A 19,607-nucleotide genomic window follows, 5' to 3' on the forward strand; every position below is an offset into this window, starting at 1 on the left:
CTAACTTGACGGGATGCAGGGTCATCATTGATTGACAGTGTAAAATAAATTTACACGGTAAGTGCATCACCATTTTTCTCTTTTATTACTATTAGCAAACTTAATTTTAATTTCTATTTAGTGTCTCTCTTCTTATTCACTCTTTTTAAAAACCCTAATTATTCTTAAAAAAACTTAAAGCTCAATCCAAGTAGGATTTTCTAAAAAATTTATAGGTGGTGCCAGTTTTTTTTACAGAATTTTCTATTTCAAACCTATTTCCTATACAATTTTTTTGTAGATTTAAATAAAATCCTAAACTTAAAAGGAATACAGTGACAACAATAAAATTGGCACCACATATAAAAAATCCTAAAACTAAATTAAATCCTAAAACTAAATAAAATCCTAAAACTAAATTAAATCCTAAAACTAAATTAAATAAAAGAAATACAGTGACAACAATAAAATTGGCACCACATATAAAAAAAATACACAATAATAACAACTAAATCGGTACACCTTTTATACCAATTTATCAACTCAATATAAAAGGACCTCTTACATAATACATGAGTAAGTGTTCTTACTATCAAATATGCCGTGTTCAGTCTCTGTGCAGGTCTGTTTTATTATAGATATAGTAGCAGAATAAAAGTAAAAATGGAGTCAATGATTTTACTTTCATACATTTATATGTATACCAACTTCTTCTGCTTTTAACATTATTAATTTATATGGAAACACACAAATTCAGCATTTGTTTTGTTTGTTTCAACACATGGAACCATATGTGCTGTTTTGGTGATAGCGCATCACAGTGTACCGTTACCGTCTTATGTCCCACACCAATCGATAGTTTATGATTTAATACTCCATTATGGTCCCAATCATTAAAATTTAGTAACTATTATTAATATATAATTAACAAAAATATAGTAACAACCATATAATAACAAACAAAATGCATAACATTGAGATAAAAAATAATGCCATTATTAACATCAACTTGATGTAGACACCATTATTTTTTCAATCACTGTAAACGAAAAATAAACAAAAGATATCAACATCCAATAGATTCGGTTCAGTAAAAGTTTTCTATATAATTTTTGTTTTTTATTAAAATTCAAACACTTATATAATTTGAAGGTTGTATCTGTCAATATCACAATAAATGATATCAAGCATCCAGACGCAAGATCAATAAACAATCCTCTTCTTCCTTCTTAAAGGTAAACAAAAATTGTTGTTATTATAAATAAATCTCGGAAACCAGAGGAAGAGCTGGGCAATTAATCTATAAAAGCCTTCATGATTTTTCTTCAAACATATCCCTATGTTTCTTAATAAATAATATCAATCATCCACATGCAAAATCAATAAACATCACTCTTCTTCAAAAGTAAACACAAATTGTGTTCACTTCTTCTTCTCCTTCTTCTCCATCTCTCCTTCTTCTCCATCTTCTCCATCTATGGATTTCAACAACTCTTTTCCACCCTCCACTCCTTCAATATCCATTTCACCCTACCTACGTCACAACAATACAAATCCTGTTATTTCATCCGTCCACAGCAACCACCACCGTCGCGACGTTATCATCGCCATCATCGTTGCTTCCATAGTGGCTGCAACGGTGTGCATTTTGGTTATCCGGGCGATCCGAAGAGCCTACAGCATGCCTCCTCCACTTGAGATAGTGCCTCCACCGGTGCTTATTCTGCCAAGGCAGATGATTTCTTCGTCGTCGTTCTCTTCGAATCAAAGGTAAAAACTAATATTTTTATTTCAATTTTTCCATAAATATTTGTTATTTATTTAACATTCTTTTTCTTGATAGGGACCGTATCAGAGAGGAGCAAGATGTCAATTTAGATGGAAGAAGATGATGAAGAATGGAGAATAATAATTTTTTTTATAGGTTTAAATATCCAAATTAGACTTTGAGTTTTGATCATGCATAATACATCCAAACTTCGTTGTATTGATATTCGCTGATGACGTTCACATAAAGAAAATGGATGGAAAGTTGGTCAATTTTATTACTATTAGCTAATTTAATTTTAATTTCTACTTAGTGTTTCTCTTCTTCTTATTCATTCTTTTTAAAAATTCTAATTATTCTAAAAAAAATTTTAAAACTCGATCTAAGTAGGATTATAATTTTTGTTTTTTCCTTTTTTTCCCTTATTTTAAAGTTTATTTTTTATTATTCATGAATTATTCTCATTTCGTTTTTCTTTAAAATATTTCATTAACCTCCACAGCGGCTAATACTTGGTCGGTCACTTACAAGACCAGCAATAACAATTAAATTGGCACCACCTATAAAAAAAAAACACAATAATACCAATTAAATTGGTACATCTTTTATACCAATTTATTCAGCTTTCATACAATTTTAATCACTATCAACTCAATATAAAACGACCTCTTACATAAATTTATTTTTGCCTTCTTACTATCAAATTAAATTGGAAACAGACAAATTCAGCATTTGTTTGGTTTGTTTCTAACACATGGAACCATATGTGCTTTTCTGGTGATAGCGCATCACATTGCACCGTTACCCTCTTATGTTACACACCAATAGATAGCTTATGATTTAATACACAATTACTGTTCCAATCATTAAAATTTAGTAACTACTAGTATGTATTTAAGAAAAATCAAGTTTAGAAAAAGATTAAGAAAAATTATTTTTCACCTAATAAAACTCTATATCTTTTCAGCAGAGAATATTAAAATATAGTAACAACAAACAAAATGCATAAGATTGAGATAAAAAAATAATGTCATTATTAACATCAACATGACGTAGACATCAAATCATACTTCTAAAAATTAAATTTTTCTTAGAACTGAAGTATTTATCCGAATCAAAAGCTAGTATTAAAGTTACATGTCTTTAATACATTAAGGGGAAGAACCCCAATACGGTGTTGTTGTTTGTCCCTTAAACTTTCATTTTATTATTATTGTTTATTGAGTCTCCTCTTCGATTGTATATTTTTGAATTAAATTTTTAATCCACTCACTTTAGCATGCATAATTCAAGTATTTTCATTTAAGTATGATCATTGTGGTTTAAGTCAATTGGTTGGATTAATAGAACAAAAATCATATTTGGTGTTGATTCAAGTTATGTGGGAATAAGAATCTCATTATTTTGAAAAAACATGAAAAATTAAGATTTCATGTGCATGGCTCGTATCACTCACAAACCGTCTCGAATCAAATCCAACAGGGAAAATATGATATTTCTTGTTTCTATGACTCGAATCATAGTTTACATTTGATTCGAATCACACAAGCTTCTGTTAGCCATTGTCTGGTTTGATTCAAACCACCCCTTACACATGACTCGAATCACGTATTTTCCTCTTTGGCACTGTCCAATTTGATTTCAATCATTGTTTCTACATGACTCGAATCATGACCTTCCATGTCTCGAATCACATTTATAACTTGAATCGACTATAGGAAAATGTGTCACTTCTTTTATGTTTATCTTATTCCATTCTACTTGTTCACTTGACTTAAATCAACAATTGTTCTTAACTCGAATCTAACCACTATTTTTCACCTATTTTTTGTGGTTAATCTCCAGCACATATAAATCTTTTGTCATCTCATATCTTTAAAAACTACGTAACAATAACTTCCATTTTTGAAAACTCAAACCACTTGCAAACGGAATTCTTTCATCTTCAATCTCATGTTTTGGATTCAAATCATGATTGAGAAGATTGGTAATTGTTGAGGAAGACTTGTCTTAGAACTAACGTTGTTGTGACAAATTCCCTTGAAATCGGTGGGATTGGGGGATTGCCACATACAATGTAGGAGTTCGTCTCAATCTTCAAACCATTTATCACTCAAGAAATCGGTGGGATCGGGGAAATTGTCATATACGAAGACTTGGAGTGGATTGGTAAAGCTAGAAGATTCAAGAAGCCATAATCGAGTAAAGATTTTGTAGAGAGTTCAACATAAAGGTCGTGTAATATTTGTCAAAACATATTGGAAGAACAACTTTCAATTAGAAACTATTGGAGAATGGAGTAGGCTCCTACGGGGACGATATAGTCAAACCACTATACATCCTAGTAGACTCTCTCTCTCTCTCTCTAACTTTTTTAGTTATTCCATGTTTACATAATTGTTTCTTAGTGTAGTTTATCGTTAGTTTATTGTTGGTAGGGATTAATTACATAAGTTTAGGTTTTGTTAGAAACGGAACCTATTTGTGTTTTAGTTATGATTATAATCTATATAAATTATGGTGTTAGGATCCTATAGAAATTTATTCTTGTAAACAACACTTCTTCTGAAACTTTATAATTTATCAATTCAATATAGTTTGTAACTTTTTGTTATTGCCTTTAAATTTTTTATAGATAATTATAAATTGTAGTAAAATTGAATTTGTGATGCCTTCCAAGATAAGCATAACGTCTCTATTTTTGCAAATCGTTTTCCACTATGCAAACTCTGAATTTGATTTCAAAAACCTTGAGAAATAATTTTGAAAATCGAACAAATTTTTAAAGGGTCTATTTACCCTCTATAGGCTGTTTCTCTACTTCATATTCTCACCCAACAAGTATGATATGAATCATGAATTCATGTGTTTCTTGTGCCAAATATTTTACTAATTAACTCAAACCATTTTGCATCAAATTGTATCCAAGGATTCGAATTATGCATGCAAAATACAATATACCTAGTTGTACAAAATTCTAAGGTATACGCAAGGATCTAACTTAGAGTAGACTCTATTCCTAAATGATAATCTATAAAATATAATAAATGAGACAAGCAACAAAATCAAATCCCTAGAAAGATAGAGAAACTTTGTTGAACAAGTGAATCTAATCACAAGAGGGAGAGATGTATTTTGGTATTTAAAATTTTTGATTACTTTTATAATAAATTACTAAAATAGAAGTTTGTGTTAACATAGTTTAATATATAACAATGGAAAATAGAAGGAAAAGATGTACAGGAAAGTAAATGACTGAAAGTAAGGAAAGGGAGGGAGAGAGAGAGAGAGAGAGAGAGAGAGGGAGGGAGAGAGCGAGCGAGCGAGACGGAGAGAGAGAAGAGAGGAGAGAGAGAGAGAGAGAGAGAGAGAGAGAGAGAAAGAGAGAGAGAGAGAGAGAGAGAGAGAGAGAGAGAGAGAGAGAGAGAGAAGAGAGAGAGAGAGAGAGAGAGAGAGAGAGAGAGAGAGAGAGAGAGAGAGAGATTACACTAGGATTTATAGAGGTTTGCACGAAATAAACTACTTGACAGTTCCACTATAATATTTGTTGAGTGTTTACCATGTTATGCCCACGAACCTTAATACAATCGACTGAGAGATTTTAATCAAACCAAAAGTGAAGCTTTTCAGAAAAATAAGCTCAATAACCTAGAACGAGATTCTTACCAACTAATCTTGGAAACCAACCAGAGGCTTTATTGGAAAACCTCCACAACCAACCAAAAGACACTTCAAGAGAGTCGTACTCTTGATAACATAGTTGAATACTAGTACAACTAAAGTCTTACACAGTATTTCACTCACAAAGGTAGTAAGGAAACATTTTAGTGAATGAAAAAAATATAAGAGGGAGAGAGAGAGAGAGAGAGAGAGAGAGAGAGAGAAAGAGAGAGAGAGATGAAAAAAGAGGTTAAAAGAGAGAAAAGTGAGTTAAAATTGAGTTCTGGTGTGTAAAATAGTGAGGAGGATCTAATGAGATGGTGTTTTTGTTGTTTGTGGCCCTTTGTGGATTTTTATTATAATATTTCCCTTAAGGGTTTATGTAATTATGCTGTAAGGGCTTTTTCTATAATGATTAACGGTGTCCTTAATGGATTTTTGCGCTTTAACCCCTTGGAGATTAATAAAATGAAGGGTTTGCACGCCTTTGCTTATTTCTCTTGTGTGAATTGTCTAAGAATAATTTAAACAAATTTTTTGGCCTTATATGAACTTATAGGATTAGGTTTTCTCCATGAGGGTCCAACATGAGTGTTGCCTTTTGGTCGGCAAGGATTCCTTCATGAGGATCTAGCGTGAGTAATATCCTCTATGGGTGGCAGAGACTCATCCATGAGTATCCAATATAAGTGATCACTTCTATGGGAGGTAAGGAATCCTTAATGAGGATCCAACATAAGGTATCACCGTTGTGGTCGACAATGATTCCTCCATGAGGATCTAAAATAAGTAATTTCCTTTAGGGCGACAAGGATTCCCTCATGAGGATCTAACATATATAAGTGTATGATAGGCAGTTTCGATAAGACTCTTCATTCCAATCCTTAGTTTTTACAAAAAATATAAGGAAAAAGTATTCCAAAAATGATATGATAATGTGAGACGCCTCATTAAAAAAAACCCCACGTATCATTACCAACACATGGGAAAAGAGTGCCTCCGTATAAAATAAAGAGTGTTATGATAAATAAACCATATACACGACATATATGTTATCTCTTATTAACCAATCCTAATGATAAATTTAAACTAAAAACATATGGCTTAAATCCCAAAGAAATTAATGGTTTTTGAGTGGCTTATTCATCTCCACCTTTGTGTTCTTTTGGACTAGGGAGGCCAAATATTCATCCTCGAGGGATACCTTTTATGGTTCGACTTCCAACTTCAAGTATACAATGTTCAATTTTTGTGTGTCTGGGTGTTAGGCATGGACCACACCCAAAATTACCATTTTCAAATTCAAATTATCCATGTAACACCTCCAGGCGGTTTCCTTCCCCCTTGGACAAACTCGATTCGTGTATCGAATAAACGGTACTTCATACATTGATACTATATGGACATGGAAGCTTCTTAACGGTTAACAACATGTCGTCATATGATCATTTTATATGAAAATGATGCATCTATAATAATATATCGTATGTTGATTATTCTTGTGTTTTCCTCATCTACAAACACTACCTTCAAGGTGATGTAGCCCCTTACCTACACTTATTTATCTGTAAATCCTACCAACGACCCTTCGAAGGATTTCAGATCGTCAAGATCAAAGTGAAGACTTTTGAAAGCGTATCAATAATGGATATTTGTAGAGTTTTCCTGATCAATAAGAATTCTCTTAATCTCCGAGTCATCGTATGTTACGCCTATGACCATGGGATCATTATCGCACGAATGGATGCATGAGGTGTCTTTTACAGAGAAGGCGATCTCGAATTCCAAAACTTCCTTCTTTCTTAAGTTAGGGCTGGAAGACGAGCCTTCTACAGTTTGAAATGGGCGTTCCTACCTTCTTCAGGTGGAGCTAGTGTCCTTACCTCACGCAAACCCTCTTGATATAGTATTAAGGGTGTGGGACATATGATTGTCCTTGCATCCCTTGCTTGTTTCCTATCCCTTCTTGGGTATTAGGCTTTTTGAGGCATATCACCCTTGAGAGTTGATCCACCAGGAATTTGTTTGGAGGCACCTCAGATGTACTTTTATAAGTAGACCTCGTGAATGAGGTGTTATATCTCCTTTTTGAGAAAATAGTAGTCTCATGTTTGGTGTCCATTAACCTTATAAAACTTGCAGCACATGCTAGGTTCATGCCATATGATATTTAACTTGGAGATTGGTGGAAGAGAATATTGTGTGTATGGAGGACCTCATGCCATATTTTCTTACGACGAGTGTTTAAAGGTGTAAAAATTTATGCATGCCTCCCAATCCATTTGAAGGTCATCCTCTCTCTAGCAGGAAAGGTATAGCGGTTCATGCAAGATTGTTGTGAGTTATGAAGGTTTCTAGTCGTCAATTTCTTAGCATTTGTTGGTTCTATGTGTTGGCATCAATTTTGGCAAAACCTATAGTTTTCACAAGGCGTCACAAGTGTTGTCTTGACATGTGATATCAGGTTCCTGCAGGGTGTTTAAATAAAGGTTGTGCAGGATTTAGCTGAGATGTCAGACCCGATGTCAAGACATCTGTATACAAAATATTCAGTCTGAATGTTATGTATTTTGTGATTGCACTTTTTATGCTAATTTGCGTGTGATTGATGTGGAGATTAAATGCGCCATTCAAGAAGTAATTAAAACCAGATTTATTTATTTTCCAATAAGATATTATCAGCTGTTAAGACGATACGAATGGAAAATAGTATTAGGGTTTTATGATGTCCAAGCCCAGTCAAACACTTCTATATAAAGGGCATGGAAAACCTGTTTATAACACACAAGAAATAACGAACGAAATAGCACTACGCCAAATAAGGGAAAAGAGGGTGCTTTTTTTGGCCTATAACAGCGCTTTAAAGCGCCCTCTAATCTGGCGCTGGCATAGGTAAAGACAACGCTTTTTTTCCTGGTGAAAGCGCTCTCTAAAGTGGCTCTTTAAGCCCTTTAAGGGCCACTTTAGAGGGCGCTTTTTAAAGAAAGCGCCCTCTAAAGTGGAAACTTTTAAGGGTTTAGAGGGCGCTTTTTAAAGAAAGCGCCCTCTAAAGTGGAAACTTTTAAGGGTTTAGAGGGCGCTTTTACTGGAAAGCGCCCTCTAAAGTGGAAATTTAAAGGGTTTAGAGGGCGCTTATTTTGGAAAGCTCCCTCTAAAGTGGGTGGTTATTTAATTTTTTTTTTTAAAAAAAGCGCTGTATTTATTTATTTATTTTAGACAACCTGTATATTGAAGCAGTACCCCTAAAACTGTATAATTTGAAGCCCTTTTTCACACATTGCATTCAACAAGCCTTATATACAACAATCCATACATATACAACAATCCACTGATATATAATCGTTTAACTTCTAAAGATTCTAAATATACAACCAATTCATAACTTAAAAAGAAATAAAACTAAGTAGCAAAAGCATCTCTGAGATGTATGTTTTTTTTTCTAGCCGCAGTCTTCTTAGGGTCCGTTTCCTGAATCGAAGTTCATTTCTAGCAGCCATTCCTCGCATGCCGGTTTGAATACAAACAACTTTGGAATAGGTAGTTTTACAAGCACTTCTCTAAAGCTACATGCGGATTTGTTTCTGGATTATCAAAGATGCGGCCTCCCTTCTCATGCATTCATATCGACGTCTTGCAAGTTGTCCTATGTTAAGTTCATAGGATACGTAAAACTAAATGACTTAGAAAATGGATAACAAGATTATTCATACATAGTATCAAAAAGGATTCAAATAATTGATACCTTTAATAGCCCTTTGTAGTTCTATGGCAGAAAATCGCAATAACTTGTACTGTTTCTCACAAATATATGTGCGAGCTTTTTTCTGAATAACGATTGCGGATCTTCCTAGGACCTCGGCACGACATGCATCTAGTTCTGCCATTTGACCTGCTCTCTGGAAAACTTTTGTCTTTCCTATCTGCAAAGAAACCCAAATAGCATTTTATTCCAATCCATATTATCATACATAGCGTGTTCGAAATTTTTTAGCATCATCATCTATGATTCAATGTAACCTGCGAGCAAATAAAAATGCTATAACTGAGATTAAGATAAGAACTACTACCTGATAATCTTTAAGGTTTGCTTTATCTAGAAGTCTCTTGCAAGCCGTCATCTCATCAGGACTGCAAATATATATTTATTATTAGTTATTTCAGATATAGTTGTGTTATTTGAACATCTAAAACCGGAAAAATTTCGTGACAACAATCTAGGTGGTTAATTATGTTCAGTACAATCACATTCATCTGTATGATCAGAAAAAAAAACACGGAAAAAAGGAGAAGTAAATACCATGATTTTAGAACCTTAGGTTCCATTATACTAAACCGCTGAACAAATTCATCAAAGTTCTTTCGAGTGTGATATCCAGTGCAACTTATCCTAATTGCCTCCATTACACCCTGTAAAAGGCATCCACAAAGTTTGAAGTAACTTGAAACAAAAATATTCATGTCATAATAAAGAACAAGGCTAATATGGGGGTTGAACTCACCCCACATCGAAGTTGCTGTAACATATCGTTGTTCTCAAATATCCCCGGCTTAAGAAGATTATTTGGCTTTATACAACGAATGTAGTGTGGCTCAGTCACACTCAATGTTTCAAGCAAAGATTGCAGTTGTTGCTTCATTCCATAAGCAATAAGAATAACAATGATCAATAGTTATATACAAAAGACTTATAATTTTCAAGCATATGCATGTTTAAAGAAAACCGACCTTAAACTGAGTGGCTATAGAAGAAAACTTTGTTGATTTAGTACTTTCCTCGTGTAAAGGTGGGAAAAGTCCTGAAACAAAGGAGCACTTGGAAGCACAGAGCAACGCAGCGTGTTCCGGAACAACGTAGTCTTTGTTTTTATCAAGGAAAAGATCAGTTTGATACGTGACCTGAAATCAAAGTTCGACATATATACTAAGCTTTTAACTTTTTATTTCATGGTTGATATAACTGCGTAGACCAAAATGTATTTTACTCACATCACCAGCATAGTGATTGATGGTGAAGTCAGTTCGTGACAACTTCGGTTTGCTGAATCGCTTATTGTCCTTAAGTGTTTGATATAGCTTTTTAGCAAATGTTTCGTGTGTTGATCTTGGAAACATACTACAAAAAATAAGCAGGACAATATATAAAAGAATGACTATAAAACATAGTTATTGCTCAAAGTATATATATTTGCATGCGCTAACGCCACTTTACATTATGTAAAATGACATAAACAAACCATTAACTATAATACAAATATTTGAACTATTGTCATTTAATACATACCAGGCCTCGTCCAGAAGAGCAATAATGCCGCCAGGTTTCTGAAGTTATAAACAAGAATGAGATGACAAACTGATAGAACTTTTCTAAAATGACAAAAATGCAAGGGTGAGTTGCACCTTCTCAATAAGATCGAGAACATCTTGATTATCAACGAACTCTATATAACTCCAATCAATTTCTTCCTTTGTATATTCCTCTTGCTCCATTTTGAAGACATGCTGCATAATGATAATGAAGTGTTATTTGAGTCTATAGAAATTGTTTACCAGGAGATAGTAGAAAAATCAAACCTGGTTGAAATGCTGCTGTAACTTCTCATTTGTCAAATTGATACAAAATTGCTCGAAGCTGAACAAGGCCGATGTAAAGTTAGTTACTGTTAGAACAATAACTGTGGTTCAAAAGTAAATATATACGAAAAATATAAATAGAGAATATATATGTAGAATTGTATAATGGTCTAACTGAAAATTCATCATATAGCTTTTACAAAAGATAAACATTGACTAGAAAATTTATATGTAGAATTGTATAATGGTCTAACTGAAAGCTAACAGAAGAATAATCGACTCTAATTTACTCTATCAAATAACATCCATACCTAAACTTCTTAAGTTACTAGCTACGCTATGTATGCTAGAATAAATACACTCATAAGCTGCATAGTGTACCTTTGATTGGTAGAAGGTGTTTTAGATATTGCTGCCTCCTTTTTCTACATCGAGAAACAAATGGAACAGTTGGTGAAATTTAACCCATAATGCCTAGTCTCCATTGCTAGCATTGCAACACAATAATTATTGTTGAGAATACTCAATAAATGTATGAACCAAGAAAAATGAAACCAAAAATGAACAATAGCGAACGTCAGAAGAGAAACCAAGTAATATGAAGATTAGAAAAATACCTATTGGGTCAAAATCGAACAGCTAACAACGAATTAATAGAAGGAGGAAACATCGTAGATCTAACAGAGGTGGAAGGAGAACGCCTTAGAAGTAGCGAAAATCGTAGCAGTGAGAACCCTAACGTGAAAAAGAACGAAAATAACAGAGAGTGAAATAACAAAACGCGCAGTATGTTATAATTTTAATGTTTACTAAAGGGAACCTTAGAGGGCGCTTGTGGAAAAAAAGAGCCCTCTAAAGGGGGCCTAAGAGGGCGCTTATGAAAGCGCTCTCTAAGGCTTTCCAAAAGCGCTTTATAAACTGGAAATGCACATGGACTTATAGAGCGCTTTTTTAAAAGCGCCCTCTAAGGGTAACCTTAGAGGGCGCTTTCTAAAAAGCGCCCTGTATTGTTGTCCCTCTATCTCCTCCTTATTTTTTCGCTTCACCTTAGAGGGCGCTTTATTACAAAAGCGCCCTCTAAAGTGCGCTGTCTATTCCAGTTGTTCGCTCCTTATTTTTTCGCTTCACTTTAGAGTGCGCTTTTGTCATAAAGCGCCCTCTAAGGTGCGCTGTCTATTCCAATTTTTGGCGTAGTGTAGTGAGAGAGAATAAGGGTTTTAGTCTTGTGTGAGCGTGGGTATTGTGAGCCATTCATTCATCCTATTGATGATTGAATTGGACTGACTTTTGTGTTGTAATTTTATCCACTCTAAGCTTTGAATTATGAGTGTGTGTTTACTTGGTTGAAGCTTTTAAGCAAGATCAAGTATGTGTTCTTGAAGATTGTCTTCTTTCTTTGTAATATTTGTTTTTACATCACTGTTGTGATTGAGGGGGAGTGAGTAGGATCTCTTATCTAAGAGTTCTTAGATAGAAGTCACACGGGTAGAGATTAGGTGAAAAGACTGTAACTTGAAGTTGTCTACTGAGAGTCTTTGAACTAATTCAGTTTAGTGGATTTCCTTCCTGGCTTGGTAGCCCCCAGACGTAGGTGAGTTTGCACCGAACTGGGTTAACAACTACTTGTGTCACTTGTACTATTGCTTTTTATCTTTTATCCTGTTTATATTGTTCATATATTAGTATCGTGACATTACCTTCGACATCTCATATCTGATACCAGAATTTCAGCATCACTGGCCTTCTTTTTGGTGTTTCTATCTTTTTCTTTTATGTAGAAATATGAAAATGTCACTACCTCTGCTATCGTAATAGCGAGCTTACGGGAAAGGGATTCTTTGAAATACCCAACCCTTAATTTGTTTTTGAATGCCCCCATAAACATGTCCTTATTCAAATAGACGACCTTGATAATTGCCTCATTAAAGCGAGTTAGGTACTCCCGTAAATAATATGTAGGGTTTTGGCAAATGTTGAAGAGGCTTGTGATAAACATTCTTTCGTGCACGTATGTTGTTAATTGATTGACCAACTTCTTCACTAGGTCCTGGTAGGTGGTGATTGAAAGTCGTTGTAGGTTTATGTACCATTGTAACATTGTTCCATGAATATACCATAGAGAAGATTTCATTTATGGGAGTTAGATACACCAATAATTTCCATCTAGGTGTTGATGGAGACGACATGCTCTGGAGGGTTGTTGTAGTCATCAAACCTAGATAGGGATGGTAGATTGAAATTCTTTGGAACTAGAACCCCTATAGTTCTTTAGAGAGGGGTTAGGGGGTCTAAAACCTCAATTTATTAAAGAGGATCAGTCTCCTACTGGCATTGTTGGATGTGAATAACGTTGTCCTCCAGAGTTTGATTCCGACAACATAAGGCATCCATGGAGGCACACATTTCCTCAATGGATTCTTCATCGCCACCTGATTCATTATTGGTTGGAGTTGACACGTTCTTCTTCACCATGTTGGATAAAGGAATTTAAGAGGTGTAATATTAATCTAGCTGTTTGATGAGATGGTGACCCAAATCAGTTTTATGAAGGCTCTAGGGTGGGCGCAAATTATACTTGGTAAAAGTACAAAGATGATAACCCCTAGTTATGTAAAGTTATTTGGTGGATTTATGGTTGTTATGGTGTTAGGGAAAGCTCGTAGAGGGATAATGAGAATCTATGTATCTCAGAGATTTCTTAGTGAATTGAATGTCCACTCTCAGTCTTATGGCTAAGGTATTTATAGGAACCTATTGGGTCGGGACCTTAGGGCCTAAGAGATTGGTTACACTATTCTCTATTAGGAGTATGGAAAATGAGCAGTTATTTCCTTTATTATTCTAGTGGACATGGTCTCCTTCTTTGATTGATCTTCCCATATCATTACTGGGTATGGATAATGTTATGCCCCATGTTTTCGTAAGAGGGTTGATGATTCAATCAATGGATGAATGATATAGATAATGAGCATGCGTTGTGATAAAAGGACACACATTATGATAAATAGGCGACTATGAACTCTACTTTAGGCGATGTGTATTATCCACCAGCCCTGGATGAATCTTGTGTTGTCTGAATTTTTTACAAACATACTAGTATATATACATGTATCTATTAACTTATAATGCTTAGTTAATAATGTGAACTTTGAATTAGGATTGCAAATTATTTAACCTTAATAAATAATTCCTAAAAATGTATAAAAAAATATTTGAGAAATTGATTAACAAGTATGTTATTCCTACACCATTCCTTACACTTTCATCATATTTACTATTCACAAATACCGTGAATATTAAATAGTGACATGAACAATTATCGTAAATAGTAACATGAATGGGGCATGAATAATGATAAACAAAATTAGTTAATTGAGTGCAAAAAATTGGTTAATATAGTTTATAGTTTGGTTAATAAACGCTCATATATTAAAAATAATTTTTCGTAGTAAATAAAGTTGGTTAATGAACTGTAAAATTATGGTTAATGAAGTAATGAAGTTGATTAATAAATGCTCAGATATTAAAAATAATTTTTAGTAATAAAATAAAGTTGGTTAATAAAGTGTAAAATGGTGGATAATGAAATAATGAAGTTGATTAATTACATATTTTTTATAGTCATTCTCTTTCATAAAAAAAAATATTTTTATATTTCTTTCAAAAAAAGTATTGATTTTTAGTAAAACATTACTCACCGTATTGATGTGTAAGAATATCATTTTTCTTTGAATAAATATATATTAAATATGTAGTTTCATTTTATAATTTGAAATGGAAGATCAATTGATTTGACTTGGATAGACATAATCGATTAATCTAAACTTGAATTCGTGACTACATTATTTTCTTGTATTTCTGATAATATATTAATGTTAAAAAAAAATTGTACTTATAAATCAACAAATTTTAAAAAAATAAAATTTTAATTATTTCAACGTAATTTTAAAATTCAAATTATTTTATCTATAAAGAACGAATAATATATACTACCTCCGTTTTTTATTATAAGTCACCTTGAGAAAATATTTTGTAACACAATATAAGTCACTTTATAATACCAATGAATCATTAATGTTATTTTTCCTATTATATCCTTAAATATTTATTAATCTCCCTTCATTCAATTATATCAATTTATGTTTCTAATACCTTTAATGAAGGACAATTTTGTAAAACTCTTCATAATTTCTCTTTTTCATACCACAGTTATTCCCGTTCTTCATACGTGTGAAAAGTAAAAAACGACTTATAATAAAAAAAGGTGGGAGTATAATGTTTCCAAGAAAGTATGTACCCACATATTAGTTACATAATAAAAATACTATTATATATAAGTTAGTAATTGTAGCGGGGTTTTCGTTACCTTTAGGTTTATTGACTAAACCAAAAGTAAACATACAATTTGAGTCGCCACCACACTTTTATTTCTCCAAAGGAAAGGCTAAAAAGCGAACAAAAGCCAAGAAAGAAGTTTTATCAAATCAAAAAATAATAAAAATGTCAGAGATCTAGGTAAGGGGGTTGGTTATAAAATGAGAAGGTTTTACGCATCCAAAACATCCTTAATACTCTAAGGGAACCTCTTTTTGTAAATATGTGTTGTAGGTTGGTATTTGTGAAAATATATGCAAAAGGATTGGAGGGATGAGAAGAGAATATATTATATTTACAAAATTTATTGTTAGAATGGATGAACCCATTGCCTACGTACCATCACAAAGGAGGATCAAAACCTCGCAGTTCGGGGTAAAAATCTCAAAGATTGGTGAATTGATTTGATCAAAAGCCTTAAGGTCTTTTGTTATCAAAGGGAGAAAACTCAACATAAACTCACAATCCACCATGTGAGGAATGCTTCAACATGCTAGTGAGAGGTTAACCCTATAATAAGCATGAAAGACTTATAATCCAACCACTAAGGATGAGGTGAGATTTACATCAACCACTATGATAACTCAAACCTATGACTAATGTTTATGAAAAAGTTTTAATAAGGTGGTCATTGGAACCACACAATAACTTAAGATGAGTTATATTTAGAAGTTAGATGTATTTACAAAATAAAGTCAAAGTTGGATTAAGATTCATTCACAATGAGTATAAATGAAAATATTTTGAAAAGTCAAAGGCATAAGGCCTAGGTTTCTAGTTTGAAACAAAGTAAAAGTTTTAAAAGTGATTTTTGGCTTGGGTTAGAGTGAGGAGAAGAAGAGAAGGGTTAGTCCTAAAGCATACAAAGATGATAGAGAAGATAAAACCCTTGGAGTTCCTTTTCTTGAAATCATAGAGATGATTCAAGATGCTCATTTCCTTTGGACTTAGCACATAATCAAGCAATCAAACAATTTAGATTCAAGCTCCTAGGATCTTCATTTGGCTTGTCTCTCTTAACTTGGCTACTCATGATAATGTCCTCCTTACTATCTCAAGATGGAATCCCTATCACACAAGAGCAAACATCAAAAAGTTCATAACACAATAAGAGGAATGGACAAAGAAAGAGTTTAGATGAGAGGTCCTTTGAAGTCAACTTTGAGATTTAGCTTTCTAAAGGCAGGAGGCCTAGTTGCTCTTCAACAAGTTTATCATTCTAAAGGCATGAGGCCTAGTTGCTCTTGAACAAGTTTAACATTCTAAAGGCATGAGGCCTAGCTGCTCTTGAACTCCTTTAAGCATGGGTATGTCCTAATTCTAAGTCCTTTCTCCTTTTTTGCATTAGGTTCACACAAAACAAAAGCAAAACAACCACAAGACAACAATATACTTATATACAATAATGAGCTCAAATGAACAAAAGGAAAATGACATAAACATAAAATATATGCTCAAGTGAGCAAAATGAAAAGGAAATATGAATAAATGAGCAAGAAATAAAGTGCATTAAAGTAAAGGGCAAGAAATTAAATGCTCAAATTTAAAGTTAGTAATTAGTGAAGTTATGTTAGTCTGTCATAAGACAATGTAGCGCTATGTTAAGCAATTGTAAGTGGACTAATGTAGTAGTCACACCTATCTGAGGTCGGTCAATAAAACTATAGGCAAATAAGCATAAGTTAGAGGTCATGACTAGTAACCCAAACTCCACAAACTTGTCATGCCAAAACAAAAGGGGAAAGACCTTGTATGGACTTTAGGTTTTTTGCTTGACCAAGAAGCAACCTATCTTGGACACAAAATAACTCACTTGATCTTGGATCAAGTTGAGTTTGGTTTGGATCAAAGAAGGTTAAACCTCTCATTTGTCAAGACCAACCATAAGACATTAACTCATTGGCCAAAATAAAAAGAAAGGGATGAAGATGAAATAGATGGAAAGAGAAATAAAGTATCAAACTCAATTGATCAAATGTGAACCAAGTCATCATCAATCAATGTCAAAGAGAAGAGAAATGAAGATTACAAGTCAAACAAATTTTTTTGGTTTTTTTGAATTAAAAAATAAATGAAAAATAAAATAAACAAAGTATGGTCAAACCTCAAATTTAATTCAAATCAACTTCAACAAGTCCAATTAAATTCTCATAGGTCTAACATGGTCAAACAAATTTTGACAAATTTTTTCAACAATTTTTGAAATCAGAAACTATTTTAAAACAATTAAAAACAATGAAAAATAACACAATATGAATTAAAATCTCAAATAAATCTCAAATCAATTAAGAAATTGATGAGACTATTTTTCATTGACTTATCATGATCCACATATATTAAGAAAATATTTTTGGATTTTTCAAATATCAAAAAGTATTTTAAAATGAATTAAAAATATTAAAAACCAAAGAATTCACAAAAATATTAAATGAAGTCACAAAAATAATAAAAAATCAAAATATGAAACTAGATTTTTCAAGAATTTTTTGGCATTGGTCTCATATTTTTGTGACTTCAAATAAAATATTTATGAATTTTTGAAATTAAAAGGAATTAACTGAAATTAAAAGAAAATAAGAAAAATAGGAAAATCCAGCGCCATCAGATCAATTCATTAATTGACGTGGCATGAATTTCATGGCTCAGAGGCGCGGTCACATGGTGATCCCTGGTCAAATGCGTAACACAAAGATTTAAATGAAGTAAACACATTGGACGCTCGCTATTAAAACGTTGGGACACGAATTAAAGGCTGGGAAGCTCCCACGTGGGGATGGTGGTGGAAACCACCATATTCTCTGGCGATCTAACCAATTCCGGCCACCACGCACAGGAAATTAAATGACAATGAAAATGAAAAATGAAAAATGAAGGCATCAAAATGAAGTTGAGGTGATGTACATCACCCTTGTAACTATGGATCATCCTCACAGTTCCTATTTAGAGAGAAGCATGAGCTTGAAGATCATGGTGCATGAACTGAAATGGCACGATTTGCAAAATTAAGGCCACCACTGGCCTGCCTCAAGCATGAGGTGTAACAATCCAATTTTAGTAATTATTTCTTATATTATTATTATTATATCTTATTTTATTTATTTGGAGTGTTAATTAATTAATTGGTTGTTAGGTAGTATAATAACCAATTATATTAATTAATTTGGTGTGTTAATTAATTATTTAGTTAATATGAGATATAACGAATAATGGAATTAATTAACTTGGTGTGTATATTGAGTTGGTTTGATTTATTTGAATTAAATAGAGATATTTAAATATTAGGTCTTATTGGGCCTAATAATTAAATTAGAGATATCACTCTTTAAGCCCAAATATAATACTATAAATAAGAGGTAGGAGAGTGAGAAGTAGGATTCATTTGATCATTTGAAGGCAATAGAGAAAGAGAAGAGGAGAAGTAAGGAGAAGAGGGGAAGAACAAGAGAGAAGCTAGGGTTTCCAGAAAATTGAAGAGGTAAGGGGGGAATCCTTGTTATTATGGGTTAGTATGATCGGGTCAATGGATAGATGTATGTGTCATACTCCAATTTTGTCCGGGCATATTTAAAATTTCATACAATTGATTTCATTTTGATTTGCATCGTATGTTCAACATGACATGCATATCATTGGGCCGTACAAGTTTTAAAACCTAGTGTGATTAAATTCAAGTATTGATCGTGCTTGTTTGATTCAGAATTGGTGATTCATTCAAAAATATGGCATGGTTCATTAGCCATGATCAAGTGGTCAGTCAAGTCATGTTCAATCATACAGTTATGCTTAAGACATGGTCTAACAAAATCCAATTATTTTTGCTTCCATTTTTTTTTAAATACATTTTTTTTATCAATCCATCCTACATCCATAACAATCATACCTCTTAACAAAGGAAAAAACATTCCATTTAAACATACTTCAAAGTCCACATTTAATGGCCCAAATCCATAACATTGGCTTTAAGCAAGGCAAAAACAGAAAGTTACAGCGTGATCATAATAAGCATGATGACGGATGGACGATCTAAACAAGTGACAAAATGGTACTTATCCATTTACCATAGCCTAGTATGCCTAAGCTGAGTTTCTACAAATGACAGAAATCACAATGTCACAAAGCAGCTGCCATATTACAAAAGCATGGTACTCCAAACCGCCAATTCGAAAATGGATACCAATGACATCAAACTTGCGCAATATCACGAATGTTTGACCGGCAACCTGACAAAGTTCACACAGGCAAAGCAATGAGCAAG

At 33.2% G+C, this 19,607-nt stretch overlaps 2 protein-coding genes across 2 annotated transcripts; one reads left to right on the forward strand and one right to left on the reverse strand.

Annotated features, from left to right (window-relative positions):
- Nucleotides 1-1,159: 1,159 nt before the first annotated feature.
- Nucleotides 1,160-2,030, forward strand: LOC127121182 (uncharacterized). Its single transcript, XM_051051761.1, has 2 exons — nt 1,160-1,749; nt 1,823-2,030. The coding sequence occupies exons 1-2, from the start codon at nt 1,457-1,459 to the stop codon at nt 1,869-1,871; spliced, it is 342 nt and encodes a 113-aa protein (XP_050907718.1). The 5' UTR covers nt 1,160-1,456; the 3' UTR covers nt 1,872-2,030.
- Nucleotides 2,031-2,236: 206 nt separating this feature from the next.
- Nucleotides 2,237-10,519, reverse strand: LOC127122106 (myosin-8). The gene is made up of 7 exons (XM_051052505.1): nt 10,394-10,519; nt 10,133-10,303; nt 9,907-10,038; nt 9,705-9,814; nt 9,475-9,535; nt 9,150-9,327; nt 2,237-2,307 (listed from the first exon to the last, which is right to left on the reverse strand). Exons 1-7 carry the CDS (start codon nt 10,517-10,519, stop codon nt 2,237-2,239), a joined length of 849 nt encoding a protein of 282 aa, XP_050908462.1.
- Between the last annotated feature and the right edge of the window lie 9,088 nt (nt 10,520-19,607).

The sequence above is a fragment of the Lathyrus oleraceus genome, chromosome 2 (genome assembly GCF_024323335.1).
Source record: "Lathyrus oleraceus cultivar Zhongwan6 chromosome 2, CAAS_Psat_ZW6_1.0, whole genome shotgun sequence".
NCBI lineage: Eukaryota > Viridiplantae > Streptophyta > Magnoliopsida > Fabales > Fabaceae > Lathyrus > Lathyrus oleraceus.

Coding starts and splice junctions, on each gene's coding strand:
- LOC127121182 (XM_051051761.1), top strand. CDS start 1,457: ATGGATTTCAACAACTCTTTTCCACCCTCCACTCCTTCAATATCCATT. Junction 1,750..1,822: donor TCGTTCTCTTCGAATCAAAG/GTAAAAACTAAT, acceptor TTTTCTTGATAG/GGACCGTATCAGAGAGGAGC.
- LOC127122106 (XM_051052505.1), bottom strand. CDS start 10,519: ATGTTTCCAAGATCAACACACGAAACATTTGCTAAAAAGCTATATCAA. Junction 10,304..10,393: donor TCAATCACTATGCTGGTGAT/GTGAGTAAAATA, acceptor CTTTGATTTCAG/GTCACGTATCAAACTGATCT. Junction 9,536..9,704: donor CCTAAGGTTCTAAAATCATG/GTATTTACTTCT, acceptor ATATATTTGCAG/TCCTGATGAGATGACGGCTT.